The sequence below is a fragment of the Notolepis coatsorum genome (genome assembly GCF_963971535.1).
Source record: "Notolepis coatsorum genome assembly, chromosome: 12".
Classification (NCBI taxonomy): Eukaryota; Metazoa; Chordata; class Actinopteri; order Aulopiformes; family Paralepididae; genus Notolepis; species Notolepis coatsorum.
Window position 1 is genome coordinate 9731921 of NC_140176.1, and position 17109 is coordinate 9749029.

At 43.4% G+C, this 17109-nt stretch overlaps 1 protein-coding gene and 1 long non-coding RNA gene across 2 annotated transcripts; both read right to left on the reverse strand.

Annotated features, from left to right (window-relative positions):
* Positions 1 to 43: 43 nt before the first annotated feature.
* LOC311237605 (large ribosomal subunit protein uL30-like) lies at positions 44 to 3021 on the reverse strand (the record flags this gene model as incomplete). The annotated part of the gene is made up of 4 exons (XM_084325543.1): positions 44 to 77; positions 2372 to 2494; positions 2767 to 2933; positions 3004 to 3021. 4 exons carry the CDS (start codon positions 3019 to 3021, stop codon positions 62 to 64), a joined length of 324 nt encoding a protein of 107 aa, XP_084181669.1. The 3' UTR covers positions 44 to 61.
* A 224-nt stretch (positions 3022 to 3245) lies between these two features.
* Positions 3246 to 16991, reverse strand: LOC311238439. The gene is made up of 6 exons (XR_014620361.1): positions 16875 to 16991; positions 15506 to 15570; positions 14933 to 15034; positions 14673 to 14737; positions 13002 to 13101; positions 3246 to 3320 (listed from the first exon to the last, which is right to left on the reverse strand). It is a non-coding gene; the product is annotated as an uncharacterized lncRNA (long non-coding RNA).
* Between the last annotated feature and the right edge of the window lie 118 nt (positions 16992 to 17109).

Consider the following 17109-nt stretch of genomic DNA (forward strand, 5'->3'; position numbering starts at 1 on the left):
CAACTTCAGACAACTTGTCTGGAGACGTCACCTTCAGACAACTTCTCTGGAGACGTCACCTTCAGGCTGAATCCCAGCTGTAAGAAACAAACAGAATATTATGAGAAGAGACCCAGGGCTTCCGAATAAAAAAGAAAAACTACACTTCCCAGCTCACGCCAGCTCCCATCAATCAAAATCAAGATAGTTAACACTATGGGTGCCGGTCAGAAATCCGGAAAATGACTGGATTGCCAGCGCTATTTGTCTATGGAGAAATTCCCCTTCTTTGCAGGGCTATAACTTTTTAAATTCTATTGCTACATTGCCATTATTAGGGCCCATTCAAAGTCCTATATGTATTGTTCATTGTGTAGCAACGTTAAACTTTTTCATTCACATATTCATAGTAAAGTATGGTCTAATGTACCGGTACTCTAAAGTAGCATTTTTCCACTTCAAGATTTCAAGTTGTGTTGGGCTGGGCTCCACCCATAAGCACTTTGAGTGACAGTACACACAGTCTACGCTGGCAGACAAGAGACATTGAGGGAGATACTAATTAATTTCGCCGGAGGGGGCATAATCCCATGGGACAATGCGGTAACTTGTTTCAAATGATATTTGAAAATGGTTTTTTTATTTTAGATTTTATTTATAGCATTTTCAGCTTTTTTGGTCAACGCGGGACATTTTGGCCATGCAGGACCGACAGCGGCCACGCAGGACCGATAGAGGGTGAAACGGGAGGAGAAGAGGGGAAGACATGTGGCACATGGCCACCGGGTCAGGGAATCGAACCCGGGGCGACCGATTCGCGACTAAGCGCGCTATGTGGTGTGCTACTGGAGCGCCCCTTTGAAACGGGTTTGAACTTGTGTACTCGCATTTCTCTTTAGTGGTTGCCAGATTAGGTTGTCGATAATCCAATGTACAGTTACACAAAAAAATATATACGGTGGGGAGAAGACAGTCTACAGATACACCTGTGTGATGTTGCTACGGAGTTAAGCTAATAAACTTATACTCACAACCACAGCAGGGGACTCACGTATTGCACTGTGTGAAGTAACACGACAATGACAAACGTGTCGTTTCTGTTTCTTTTTGACATAGTTGCGGCACACGGAACAAGTTAACTCACCACTAGAGCCCGCAGTAGCCTAGCCAGTCTCTTGAAAATTTATTTTGTTGGGTGGTGCCATCCTTTTCATCTGAGAAAACCACGGTGGGTTTTCTTTTTAGTGGCCGGCTTACTCCTTCCATTGAACCGACGCTATTAAGCTCGGTATAGTAGCGAGTGCAAGCAGCTACTAAGCATGTGGTGGCTGGACGTCGGTAAACAAGGAGAGTTGACGTGCGAGCGGTGCCGGGCGAGGCTGCAAAAAATGCGACCGTCGTGAAACCAAAACACACCTATTTTGTTACCCTGCCATGTGGCAGACAGACCTCAGACCTCGCAAATGTCACTCGCCCAATATCCTCCAGCTGCAACCCCGGAGCGAGCAGCGTCCTGTCGCTGAGTGATGACTGCTTGGCGCGGTAGAAAAAAACCGCCCCTTTTCATGAGCGCCTCTGATTGTCTCAATTTTGTTTCAATCTGTATGCATCTACAAATCATATTATACCAGGTAGCCAATTCCGTCAGACTGCGAATCAAATGGACGGATCTCCCCAATCAAATTGGCGGAAATCCATCTGGAGACTGAACGTTTTAATGCCTGAATACAATAAATATATATTTATTATCGGTTATCGGTATCGACCTTGCGGAGCAGAAAGTTATCGGTATTGATATCGGGGTCAGAAAATCAATATTGTGCACCCCTACTAATCTGCATACATCAGTGCAGCAGATTTGGGTTTATGTCCCTTTACCCGATGGAAATGTGGTTTCAGACAAAATTGGCTTATTTTTCAGTTTGTTCTCACCATAGTCGATAAGATGGGGAAAAAAGATTCAGCATCATTAACCACATTCCAAAATTGGGCATAACACTAGTCAATAGTCTTGTTAACAAAATGCGAACTCTAGGAGTATCCCTCAGCACTGCCAATTTGCATACTGGTCATCAATAGGGAAAAGAATTTTAATCAACCGTAAAATCTCAAACTTCTGATCTACGACTTTAAGGTCATCAACATCAAACGTCATTTCTATCACGCAGACGTCTGCAGCTTGACTCGCACGGAAGGCAATCACCATTAAGTCAGATCAACAAATAAAGTCTTGAAAAAGGCACCATCAGGCCCAATCATTTCAATATCGAATCTAAAAATCACACCGGGATATGATGAATTAAAAGAGTTATCTGTGACGATGTCCAACCCTAGTCATCCAAGACAGCGATGGAAACACAGGGAATTGTTGCCTTATTACAGCCTTACTCACCCCCAGGCGATGTAGGGCTCGGCGATCCTCAGCATGTTGATTTTGACGATCACGCCATTGAAGATCTGACGCAGGCGGAGCAGTTGCAGCACCTTACGGACCTTAGGGCTGACGCCGTCGATACTGGGGACAAGAAAGCGGGATTCCGTTTAACGCGACGCAGCATCTTTGAAATCACAGCTCAACTGGCGTCAATTGTGGTTTCAGACATAAATTGGCTTATTTTTCAGGTTTGTTTCACCATAGTCGATAAGATGGGGAAAAAAGATTCAACATCACTAACCACACGATATCATTCTTAGCAGCTGCAGAGCATAAAGGATGACGACAATGACACACGGTCATGCAGACTCAAGGAACTATGCTATTTTGCCAGACAAGTGGACACGACTCACCCTCTGATCCTGATAACAAAGGCCAGTTTGGGCTCGGCGGGCACATAGTAGTTTCCTACTTTGCGTGCAGTTCTGGACATGCGTACCTCACGCCTGTACATCTCCCTGTACTCCTTGTGGTACTTCTCTGCCCTTTTGTAGATCAGCTTCCTGGTCACTTTGAGAGTCTGAAACGGACGTTAGGAGTAAGAAAGATCAAAAGACTGATGCATAGTTTACAGTGGGCCTATGTCCCACTGGATTGGGAATTGGCATAACGACTAACATTGGGATGGGAGAAAATCGGAGGAAAATGGAGGGGGAAAAAGATCAATAAAAAAAAAAAAAAAAATGACAACCTTGACGATCCTTTACCGAGATGTAAATAAAAGTGTTTGAATGAAATCAACTCACCGATGGTGGCGCGCGGATGAGGGGCGAGGAGTCGCCGATGTTGTTGAGACATTGAAGTCGGCCACAGTAGGGGGGGGGGGGGGGGGGGGGGGGGGAGTTCTGGTAGTGGGCCTTCACATTATTCTTCAGCATCAGTCCGCTCAAAGAACGAGTCGGCTCATCTGGATGAGGGGGGGGGGGTAAGGAAGGTGGAGAGGTTAGGTTAAAAATAATAATTATGAAATAGCACATGGGGGGGAATAATGTCCTGCAAAAATAATGAAAGAGATGAATCTCACTCTGAAATGCCATGAGGCACATGGGAGAGCAGTAGGGCTGGCAACGAATATTCTATATTTGAATTAATTAATAGATTTGAACATTTATGAGGGGCGGAGCTGAGCGATCATGGAGTAGACGTGTTTCACATGAGCTCCCTTCTACCGTGCTGAATATACGTTTCTCCCCATTAGTCTTTATTTTATTTTTATTTGTTTTTTATCTGTTTGCTAGGTCGTCGTGTTTAGTATACATTCATCAACTTTTTTCGACTTTCTACGATGGCGGGGGTGGAAACCAGAGCCATGAAAGAATTAGGCACGACACCGGCACCGCCGAGCATGGCCGCACCGTCTCCCGCTGTCGGGGAGTTAAGCGAAGCTGTGCTCTTGGTCATGACCAAGCTACACGCAGACTCTGAGACACGCATCGCTGAAGCACAGAAGAAAGTACACGCAGACTCTGAGGCACGCATCGCTGAAGCACAGAAGAAAGCGTTGGCGGATTTCTGTATCAGCCTCCGTCGTGAGATATCAGAAGAAATACGGCTGGCGGTAGTCCCGCTGACAGACAAGATGGAGACGATTCACGCTGCCTCATCGGCTAATGCTAACGAACTAGCCATGCTAACGACGGAGGTATCATCACAGTGTGAGAAGATGGCGGGTCTTGAATCCGCCCTGCTGGCTAGGCAGGCTGAAGTCAACAAACTACAGTCGGCGATGGAGGAGATGCAGTCCCGGGATAGACGCCACAACGTCAGGATTGTTGGAGTACCGGAGACCAGCGGTGAAGGCCGTCTCTCTGAGACCATGCCCGAACTGCTGCAGAAGATACTAGGGACGGACGTCCTCCCCTCGCCTCCTATCTGTGAGTCGGCCTACAGAGCGGGCAGGTTTTCTCCCGGCGTGAACAAAGAACCGAGGCCCATCATAGTCAAGCTGAACAGACTCCAACAGAGAGAAATCATCATGCGGTCGGCTCGTACCAGAAGGGGTACTCTGAGGCTTGGCGATCACAAAGTGGCCATTTTCGAGGACTTTACACCGGAGGTTCAAGCTCAGAGAGCCGAGTACAAGGTGGTCCTGACTAAGCTATGGAAACTAGGCCTGAGGCCCACGTTATTCGCTCCCGCGAAACTATCTGTGTTGGAGAAGGTCGGTGGTCAGCGTTTGTTTTGGTCGTTGGCTAAAGCGAAGGAATATCTCGCGGAGACACCCGAGTCTGTTGCTTGATATCTATGGAGGGTGAGTGACTTGGCGGTTTGGGCCTATATACATTGATTAGGTCGACTATTCACAAACACTTGCTGTCATGCCCAGACATGCTAACTGTCCTCTGCCCATCCAACTAGCGGGGCTTCCCAATGACTTCTGTTACTTGCTAAAGCTGACCTCATGGTCGTACTTGTGTATCGCCTCTTTGGAAACTAACGAGCTAGCTGAACAATGTACATAGTAGGCTAACGTGCTATCCGGATTCGTCACTAGCTTACGCGCTAGCCTCGGGCTAGCCAGCGGGCTTCGACTGTGGTCTGCGCTGAGACATTCGAGACCCGTTAATGGTTACGTTGCTGTTCAAAGGGACATTGGTTTGCACAGTTCAAGAGTGACCGAGTCCCTAACTAACTTCTGGTATGCTTTTTATTTTTATATCCAGGTTGTTTTGAGCTTTGGTGATCCAAAGTAGATGCCAAGGTCGGTTGAATATGCATATACAATATTTGATAAACGGTTGGGGCGGGTATGGCTTGCACTTCATGGCTATATGGTTATATGGCTTGCACTCTAGCCATTACCCTCTTTTCCTTTCTTGTTTCTTTCCTATTGTCGCTGTTTTTATGTCATCTATATGCGCGATTTAAATGTGATCCGGTGTGACTAACTGCTGACTCGCCTTAATTTTGTTTTGAATTTTCCGTGAGGCACTTATGCTATAACGTTGATACATTAATATGCAGACTCCAAGGTAGATGGTTACAGATTGATGTTGAGTAATTATATAATAATTATTGTCGCTGTTTTAATGGCATTTGAATGACCAATTTAACTGTGATTCGATCCTACCTTGGACTAACTGCTCCGACCGATATCTTTATTGAAACAATGTATGATGACAGGTGGTGTCAGGTGTTGCCTATTACCATCCCCGGATTGATTAATGAATGATTGTGTTTAATTCTATTCTTACATAGGTTAGGTCATTTCAGCCGTTGTGCCTGATCAGAGGGACGGCTAAAGGGGTGCACTTTGACCATAACCTTTTTTTTTTCCCCTTCCTCCTCCTTTTTTTGTCATTGTTTAATTGACACTGTTTACACAATTTTGCACAATTAACCTGTGACCCGAACCTGCCTTAGACTATCGGCTGGGATGCTTTAATTTAATTTTGTTTTGAATTTTCCTATACCTTTTTGGGCTATAACAATGTGATGTTGAAGCGCAGATTCGGAAATAGAGGGCTGCAGGTTGATGCGGAGTTATTATTTAATAATGGCTATTTTTACCATTATGGTTGTCTCATGTTGGGGCCAGGGCTCAGGTGGGTCTCGACCGATATCTTTATTGAATTTTATTTTATTATTATTTGTGTTTATTGGACTAGTGGGGGTTTACTCAGGGGTTTATCTAGAGGGGGGTGGGAGTGGGAAGCGTCTTATTGATCCATGTCTCTAGTGGGAAGTGATAGGAAGATGACCATCCTCAGTGGATGGGGCTTAGGGTGGGGATTGGAGAGTGGGTATAGAGGAACTTATAGTAGGACGGGTGGGTTAGGGTTTAGAGTAGAAGGAGGGGGGGCTGTAGCTGGGGTGGTATTTTTATGTGTTCTATGTACTGTTGTCTTATATATGTGTAAGTGTTCCTCCTCTGAACTCCTGGGATTGACCGTCCGGGCCCGCCGGGATCGGCACCTCTGTACTCAGCCTGGCTGCACGGGTATGTTCTCTACGCACTTATACAAGCTCGACCATGGCTAAATTGAATATTTTAATTTGGAACGCAGGAGGGCTTAACGCCCCACACAAGCGTGCCAGTGTCCTTTGGCTATTGAAGAGGAGAAATATTGACCTTGCTCTCCTTAGTGAGACGCATTTAATGGTAGGTGACGTGTCAAGACTGGCAAATCGGCAATATCACGTTATCTCCTCATCCTCAGCCGATGATAAGACGAAAGGAGTAGTCATAGTTACAAGACGTAACCTTGATATCAAAATCTTGGATGTATGGTCGGACACGGAGGGAAGGATTACTATAGCAAAAGTTGAATTCTTGCATAGGAAGATGGCTATAATAGCATTGTATGCTCCTAACACATTTGATTCAGCGTTCTATAATACAATCACGAAGAATATGTTGGAACTTAATGGATACGCTCTCATTGTGGGTGGCGATTTTAATGCGTGCTGGGATGCGGAGATAGATAGGTCCGGGCCCTCTGAAACGAGCGACCAGAAACGGGCCTCTAAGGCCCTCAGGATGTGGGCCAAAGACACGGGGCTCACAGACCTCTGGCGCTTATGCAACCCCACCCTCAGAGATTACTCTCACCTGTCAGCCAGACACAAAAGCTTCTCTCGAATTGACTATGCATTCGCGTCCCCTAATATGTTTGATAGTTTCGATGTCTCATTGGTTCCCTTGGCTCTCTCAGACCACAAGGGGATTTTCCTTACGGCAACCTTTGGCAGGCTCTCCGCAAGAGCTCCCAGATGGCGTTTTAATTCGACCTTGCTAAAGAACGATGACTTCTGTTCTGAGTTCAGGAGTAAACTAGCTGAATTTTTGCAGATCAACGTTGGCACAGTAGAAGACCCTAGGGTCCTGTGGAACGCATTGAAAGGATTCATCAGGGGTCATGTCACACTATTTGCCTCCAATTTGCGAAAATCCCGGTCAAAAAAGCTAGAAGGACTGGAATCATTATATGCGGACCTATACGCATCCTTGCAAACTGACTATAATGAACGACTAAACACACAACGTAAGATAGTCAAAAAAGAAATAAACTCCATACTTAAACAACAGTCTGAGTTTTTGATACATAGGACAAGACAAAATTACTATTTTCACGGCTCCAGACCTAGCCATCTATTGGCAATGAAAATACGATCAAATGATCATTTCTCAGATATCCCCTCGATTAGGACGAGCCAGGGTGCAGTCACTACTGATTCGAAAAAGATCAATGACACTTTTAAAGAGTTTTACTCAGTTATATAGCTCAGAGGGTAATCTGGATGACTCTAGATTTGAATCGTTCATTGGCGGGCTTGAGATACCCCACATTTCTGAGGAAGAGGCCAAGGAACTGGGGAGACCGATTACTCTCGTAGAATTGAGGGAGACTATTGTTGAAATGCAGAGGGGTAAGGCGCCAGGCTGGGATGGTATTCCACCCGAAGTGTATTTAGCTTTCTGGGACCAACTGGGTCCATTGATGCTCGATATGATCAATTACGCTATCGAACAAGGGGAGTTCTCAAGAGATGTCAATATGGCGTTGATTTCTTTACTTCTCAAAAAGGACAAAGATCCCAATGATTGTGGTAGCTATAGACCCTTGAGTCTTCTCGGGGCCGATTTAAAGGTGTTTGCCAAGGTGCTGGCCCGTCGCCTGCAGAGATTTATGTCTGTATTGGTACACTGCGATCAAACTGGTTTTATCCCGGGGCGTCTGGCTGCAGATAATCTTAGGAGGCTGTTGCATGTAATCGATAACAGTAAAGACAATACAACTCCATCCACAGTTCTGTCTTTGGATGCCATGAAGGCGTTTGACAGACTTGAGTAGTCATATCTGTGGAAGGTACTTGAGGTCATGGGTCTTGGAAAGAGTTTTATTCATATGATTAAAGTCCTGTATGCCTCGCCGTCTGCGATGATACTGACAGGCAAAAACTGTTCCACACTCTTTCCAGTCTCCAGATCTTCTAGACAGGGTTGCCCTCTGAGCCCGGGACTGTTCGCGCTTTCCCTCGAACCTTTGGCCCAATTTATTAGGCAATCGGAGGACATCGTCCCCATAATGGTCAACAATACTCCACACAAAATTGCTCTCTATGCGGATGACCTGCTGATTTTCATGGACGACCCCTCTCGGTCGGCCACAAAATTATTGAGGATAATCGACGACTTTGGTAAATTGTCAGGTTTTAAGATTAACTGGAACAAATCAGCCTGCCTACCTCTTAATGAACTGGCCAAGGCGGTACGACAACCAGCTGATATCCCCATAGTAGAACATTTTAAATACCTGGGCATAGAGATATTCCCCACGCTGAACCAAACTACTAAGTACAACTTCACGGGTACTTATGATAAAATACGCCAGGATCTAGACAGGTGGTCGTCCCTTCCTAACTCCTTACAAGCCCGGGCTTCCATAATCAAAATGAACATCCTGCCTAGGATAAATTTTATTAGCTCAATGCTCCCCCTGCCCCCTCCAATAGACCACTGGCGCAAGGTACAATCGATGGTATCTAAGTTTGTCTGGAATGACAAACGCCCGAGAATCAAAAGGGCTACTACTCAACGTAGGAAACAAGATGGGGGGCCTCGCAATCCCTGATTTTAAACTGTATTTCTGGTCCTTTTCACTGAGACCTTTGATGTGCTGGCTAGACCCTGTAGAGGCTGTATCGTGGCGCTCCTTAGAAGCGGCGGCGGTGTCTCCGCTAAGATTGCAGGATGTAGTGTACTCCACTGTCTCTATTGCGAAATGCCGGCTGAGGTATGGACCGATCATAACTCACGTGATCCAAACGTGGCGTAATGTACAGAGGTCGTGTGGGGTTAAATGCCCTTGGCACCTGGACTCTCCAATTTTTAATAACCAGCAATTACTTGTTGGACACAAGCCGGTTAATATTCCTCAATGGCAAAGGAGGGGAGTGCATACTCTGGAGGATATTTATGATAAGAACGGCCTCCGTGCGTTTCAGGACTTAAGAGAATTTTATGATCTTCCCGGCGAGTCCTTCTTTCTCTACCTTCAACTAAGGTCAGCACTGAGGGCGCATGGCGTACCGTGGGCTCAAGCCTTGCACCCACACCCCTTCCTCAGGCTCATAGTGGACAGGACGACATCCAGAGGGTTTGTCTCCGACTTTTATACGCTCTTAATTCAATCCACGTATAAAAATGTATCATTGGATACAATCTGGCGAGTGGATATACCGGAGTTGGACCCCGAGTTTGACTGGGATGATGTTTGGGCAAATGTGGCATTATCTTCCCGCAACCCCAATCACCAGCAAATTAATTTTAATTATATTCATAGGACCTATCTTACACCTAGGAAGCTATTTGCTATGGGACTGATAACCGACTCTCGGTGCACTTTGTGCTCTCAAAAGGCCACTGGCACTTATATGCATATGTATTGGGATTGCCCACCAGTGGCCCGCTTCTGGAGGTCAATAACGGACAAACTTTCAGATCTGTGTGGCTTAACTATCCCATTCACAGCTGTTACGCTACTCCTGAACGATATAACGACACTACCCGCGTCCGTACAACTGAAAAGGGTTGTCCTAGCGGGCGTCACAGCAGCGAAGAAGCTAATAGCAATGAGATGGAAGGAGCCTGAGAAGCTTACAATGATTAACTGGTCCCTAACTCTATTGGATGTGATTTATCTTGAGATATCCACGGCCCGGGTGATCGGGGTAGGGCAGGCTGGAATTGACCTGTGGTTCGCAGCAGCTGAGAAGGTAAAGACCGCAGTGTGCGGCTGAGCGGGGTTGGGGCGCTTGATCGGGGGGGTCCGGCGGTCTCTGGGGAGGGGGAGGAGGAAATGTCTTGTCTGTCTTGGTTTTTGTCTTGTCCTTCTTAACTTTGACTGGGGGGATTTTAGGGGGGGTTGGTATTTAGCTATTCTGCGCTATATGTCAACTCACATGCCATCTCCCCAAGAGACTAATATTGGCAGACTGATTGACCTGTCAACCAACTTGGAGGAAGAATTTCTTTCTTCTTACACTTTACCTTCTGCAAGTTTGGCAGTCTTGAACATGTGTAAGGGACCTAGGCTATCTACAGTAAATCTGCGGCAACACTCTCATAAACAATCTTTTAAGTCACTCCACTTTGTAAAGGTGGGGAAAGGTTGCCATGTTTTGAAGACCCTTTTTGTTATTGAAGTAGCCATCTATATTTGATAGGTTGGACGCTGTTTCTTTTTCTTTTTGTCTTTATAATTTATTATTCTGTATTATTATTGTTTGTTATTCTCCTGTGAAAGTTATGTTTTTTGTTACTGTGGTTATTGTGTTGTCCTGTTTCATGTAATTAATAATAAAAAAAAATTTGATCAAAAAAAAAGATTTGAACATTTATATAATAGATTGTGAAAACCTCTCGTGTGGGCCTGAATGCGCTGCATGACTGATGGGAGACACGCAACGTCACTTTCATGGAGCTGAAGAACATGCCAGTAGTAACAACTGTGTGGCGTGATGGCAGAGTTCAGAACCCAAATGGGTCGCAAAGACAGCGATTTGCACTCTGAGCAATCTAAAAGACTTCAGATTTTGATCAACTTGTGGAACCTCGAGACAAAGTTGTATGCAAGCCATGTAAACTTACAGCTCACCTACCTCCTTTTTTATGCCAATGCTATTTTGGGAGTTCTAGTGTCAAGAATATAAGTAGCCTACTTTTCAGTTTATAGCACTTTATTGTATAATGAAATAGACTGAAGAGTCATGCACCTCCCCAATGGTTTCATACCATTTCCCATTTTATGCCAAGGAAAATATATCGTTTCATCTTTATCACACCATGCTCTGAGGCACGTTGCCGTGTATGAATGTCCGTTCTATATACCGCAAACTTCATTCATTTGTTCTCGCTCCGAGAGATGGCCCCTTCTCAATCTAGCAACAATTTATCCTCACACAGAAGAGAGAAGGGGGGGGTATGTAGGTATGTTTATCTTAAATGTCCCGCGTCTTGCTATTCCTTTCACTATTTGGGCAATGTACACAATTCCGTCAATGGAACACATCTGTAAGGTTTTTTTTTCCCAAAAAAAATTCATTGTTTTGTATTTCTAATCAAGTACCGGTAACGGGAAACCTAGGGTTTCACCCGATCGCATTGAACGTTTTCGGGACCCCCGATCCATATGTTGTGGTGGGTTATATCGTGGACCAGATGGCGATAAAATAATTGGAATATTCTTTTTGGAATACCACCGACCACAGGTAAGGACAATGACAAATCAAATCAAATTTATTTATTTATAAGGCCCGACAACACACGTTAATGTCCCCATGGGCCGTACAGGTCTTCTTTAAACAAGTCAAGAAGAAAACATAACAATAAGTCAAGAACAGAACAAGAACACCATAAGGTCCAAAATTTTTTAGATGAATGCAAAAAAAAAAAAAAAAAAAATTAAAGAATGCAAGCACTCCCAGATATACCCCACGCGAAGGTAAGGAAAAACTCACTAAAACCTAACAATAGGGAAAAAAGCTCCACAGGCAGTGTGGAGGAGAGAAACCTTAGAAGGGCCATTCAAGGGGGGATCTCCCTTCTTAGATGTTGGTGATAGTAGTGTTGCAGACTAACAGTTGGTAAGCATGCACTCAAGTGTGTAGTGAAACACAGATGAGTGCATGCAATAGCAACTGAACATTTTGAAAGATTAAAGCTAATAGCGATAGCAACTGAACATTTTGAAAGATTAAAGATAGAGCTGATAGTGGATCTATTTGAGGCACAGGGGCGGCGCAAAGAGGGTCACGTCCTCCCCATCAATTTCAGCTTCAGGGAACTAATGGGATAACTGGGGATGTTGTTTGCTCCTGACAAAGAGTCTCAAGTCTGGGGTGATGGTAGACAAAGCAACTGAGGTCGTGCTCAATGTCCAATCTGTTCCTCTGCTTTGTCTTCAGCTGGACCAGAGCTGAGAAGCCACTTTCACAAAGATAGGTAGTGCAACAACAAAAAAAGTATAAAAAAAAAAAACACCATCGATGCAAAAATTCGGCGTCGACGTGTTTTTATGATAAGACGTCGTCGATTATGTCGACTAATCGTTGCAACCCTACTTTTTTAAGTGTACAAAATGTGATGGTAATTTAACTGTAATACAATGCCTGCTATACTGGAGATGTTAGAGAAAAGATAATAAAAATAAAAATCCAATTCAAGTATGTGGTCTGCAAATTAGTCGTAAGTAGGGACAGAGATCCAGTTACTGTGGAAAGCAGACAGGCTTCTCTACCAAAGAACTTTCAGTCCTTCACCAACACAACAGCTGGGAGGAGAGGGTTTCTTTGGCACGCTACAAAAATACATTGAATCCTGTGGAAATACCGAGTCAAGAGCCACACTCACGTCAGATGTTCAACTACTATGCATCATGACAATCAGCTTTGATAGAACAATCTAGAAGCACAGGAGGTGCAGGTGTGTGCCACTGCTCTCAGCTGGTGAAATCAGTTCTCATGATTAGATGTTTGAGAGGTTTCAAAATCTATTCCGATATACAATAAACTCTGCGATAAGCCGGGGCTCAGCGGTTTGCGTGATGGTTTTTGGTCGAGCTGTGAAATAATAAGTCATAAATACCTGCGTATCGCTTCCCAGTTTCTGGAAGATCTCGCAGATCTGGTCCTTGAACCCTCCGCTCAACATCTCGTCCAGCACAAACATGTTGTGTACTTGGAAGCTGGGCACGACAAAAGAAGAACATTAAAATGATTGAATTCACCAGATACAAGTCAAATCCTATAGACACTCTTTCATACAACCCCCTTGCATCAATTGTAAGTCTAAGTAGCTTCATCCAAAAATATAAATACATCTGGCCTCCCTCTAAAGTTAATGAACTCTGTGACCCCAGTGCTTTCAGGATCTAAACGACGCTGTGTTCAGCCAGTGATGTTTCTGATCATGGCTCCAGAGCCTGTTGTTCTGAACACTCCAGCCAGCAGAACGCCGTCTGGGGAAACAGAACACTCAGGGGATTCAGGAGTCAGTTGACACGCATGGATTTCATCATTACACAGCGTCTTTTATTATTACCAGCATAAAAAAACTACCAGCCAAAAATGATAAATAGCTTTTCATTATATCGCCATGTGTTATTACTATACAATACTCTCATATGCCATTTTCAATTAATATAATAAACAACAAAAAGAATATTAGCATCATTTTGAGTGGACTGAAGGAATGAGTCAGTGTTAATAGTTTAAAATACAGATAATTTATTAAAACATATATATTTAGTGTAGGGCTGTCCCAAATACCATTTTACAGGATTTGAATACTCCTTGGTGTTTCCGAACGTGTATAAAACACCATTAAAAACAATAAGATTAACATTTCATAATTAAACAATCAATTACAATTTGGCTACCATTCTGTTCTATCCAGTAGCAACCAGAGACATCACGTCAAATTCTGAACACTGTTGTACTACCAGTATGCTTCTGCGTGTATAGTGTGTACGTACATCCACACGGGGAACCGATCTTTTTAGTTTATTTAAAAAAAAAAGTGTCTGTGTTTCAATAGACTTCGCTCTTTTATTTTGAAACCCCCCGACCGGAAGTATTATTGTTATCGCTAGAAAGAAAGAAATCTGATGAAAGAGAAAGTTTTAGCAAAAAAGAAAACTGATGAAAGAGAAATTTACATTATAAAAAAGCAGATAATTCATTGACTGTTTTTGCTGCACGCCTGGTGATACTAAATCCAGATTGAACTCTGCCATTTGGCCGATCCATAGACGTGAGACTTGGCCATGAGGTCATTTATAGGCCTGATATTCTATATTCAAATTGCATGTGTCCGGATGGCAGAATTCAGTACTGCATCTACAAAACCTGTTAAAATCATCTGCCCTTTATTAATTTGCTTAGATTTTTTGTACACGTGATCTCAAGAAGTTGTTGAATGAGCTCAGTGGCAATTTTTCATGTCTGGTAAAGAATATTTATATTCTCCTTTGGTTCATTGCAATTTAGTAACAGAATATCTCTGACACTGGTAACACATTGTCCGAGATGTCCCTAAATACCAAGAACATGCAAATGAACCTAATAGAAGTGGAGCAATCTTCCATTTACTTTATTTTTAGGTGGATTTTCAGAAAATATGGCTAGGGCTTAAGAGGTTAACTATGAATGAAAACAACACCAAGTTAAAATCTTTTAGACGTTTGAAAACCTTGTTCCACTGAACTTGATATGGTTCTTTATTTGACATGGTTACTCATTTTACATGAACACTCACCTTGAAAAGCACCAAGGAGACAAACAGCGCATCCTTCTATGGCAGCTCAGGCTTGTAAATGACATCTAGGAAAACAAAGTTGGTGAGACGTTAACATCCCAGTCCATTGAAGACGATACAGTCTGGTCACAACCATGTCATGTTCAGAAAACCGAGAGTCACCACTAACAATCTGACGGTAATTCCAGCATTTCAGTTTAGGTTTCATCAGCACAATGACTGCTGCAATTCACAAGAGGTTCAGTGCTCGTTAAACCTACCTCTGGAGACGTCACCTTCAGACAACTTCTCTGGAGACGTGACCTTCAGACAACTTCTCTGGAGACGTCACCTTCAGACAACTTCCTCAGGCTGAATCCCAACTGTAAGAAACAAACCGAACGTTATGAAGATGATCATATGATTCACACAGAAGCCAGTGCAGGTTTGAAGCCTCAGAAGTTACAGAATCGTCAGTGTTGCATCAGACTCTTCCTATTTCATGTTTACATCACAGACTAAAGGTTTGAGGAACGAAAAATGTAACCCTTTCAGTGAAGAACCATACAAGTCAGTTTTAAAGTTTGACGACTATGCATCGGCAGTTGTGAAGTTAATCTAAATCACTTGGGAGTGATATATCACAAGAAATTACTCAGCCTCTACAGTCTTAACTATGAATGAACACAACACTAACTTACCATCTTTAGATAATAAAGTACTCAACCTCTACCGTCTTAACTATGAATGAACACAACACTAAGTTACCATCTTTAGACAACGTTTGAAAACCTTGTTCAACTGAACTTAATATGGTTCTTCATCAGAGTTACTCGATTAACATGAACACTCACCTTGAAAAGCACCAAGTAGGCAAACAGCACATCCCTTCATGGTCATTCAGGCTTGTTAATGACATCTAGGAAAACAAAACAAAAGTTGGTGAGACGTTAACATCCCAGTCAATTGAAGAAGACAGTCTTCACAAGTTGCGAGTGCTTAAAATATAATAGCATTAGATCTAAATAACACGTTGATCGTCAGTGAGTTGCTTCCAGTAAACATGCACGAAACAGATAATTTGTTCATACATTTTTCAAATAGACGCTAGAGTATCGATATTATACGAGTCATCATGCACAAACAGAAGCGGCGTCTGAAAAATCGCTTCTCCGTACTTCTCGGGTTTGGTGCCGAGCATGACGAGTTAACCCGACTTTTCTCGGGTCTGGCCCCGAATGTGTTAATGTAGAACAAATGGCTGAAGGGAGCATCATGCAATAATTCCTGTGATCAGAGGTTAGACCAATCAGTCATGAATTGTCAGACTGGGGCGGTACTAATTAACTCATCACTTCCAGGAGGAAAAACAGTAGGAGTGTAACATTTATTAAATTCTCAAACCGCTACATCAGTCATACAAATGTACAAATGCTATAAGGTGGCAAGAAATGCACTATAAACAATACTTTGCGGCGTCGTTTCTTGCGCTAGCCTCTTGTTAGCCAGCATTAGCCTTAATAGCTTTGAGCTAAGGATCTTTGCCGATGCATAAAGTATTGTTTATAGTGCATTTCTTGCCACCTTATAGCATTTGTACATTTGTATGACCGTCTATAATGCTCCCGTTAGGTTTTTCCGGACGTTTTGGTAATGATTTTCACTATAAAATCATATTTCTAAATGACAGGAAGTTGATAAACTGGCCGGAATAGCTTTGAGCTAACGGATCTTTGCCGATGCATTCCATTCTAAACGTAACGTTAGTTGTTCAAAACATTACCCGTCTATATAATTTGTTCCTCAACGTTATATAGACGGGTCATGTTTTGTAAACGAACGTTATGTTTAGAATGGAATGAATACATGGGTCGGGAAAGATAGTTAGCTCAAAGCTAATCCGGCCTGTTTAACCACTAGCTTCGGTTAGCTAATGCTGGCTGAGCAAGGAAACTAACAGTAAACGTTTTTACATGATACAGCCCAAAAACCCTGCTGACAAACGTTTGCTTATTAAATACATTCTATACTATAATAATACAAACGTTTCATTGCCTCTCTGTGACGACAAAGTTGTTTAAATAAGGGGAGAAAAGTAGCTAAAACCAATGTATTTGGATGGGGCAGGAAGTGCCATTGGCAACCGGAAGTCAGCCGGAAATGGCTACTTTCAGATTGTGCAAGTGGAGAATTCACAAGAGGTTCAGTGCTCGTTAAACCCACCTCTGGAGACGCCACCTTCAGACAACTTCTCTGGAGACGTCACCTTCAGACAACTCCTCTGAAGACGTCACCTTCAGACAACTTCTCTGGTGACGTCACCTTCAGACAACTTCAGACAACTTCTCTGGAGACGTCACCTTCAGACAACTTCTCTGGATAAGTCACCTTCAGACAACTTCTCTGGAGACGTCACCTTCAGGCTGAATCCCAGCTGTAAGAAACAAACAGAATATTA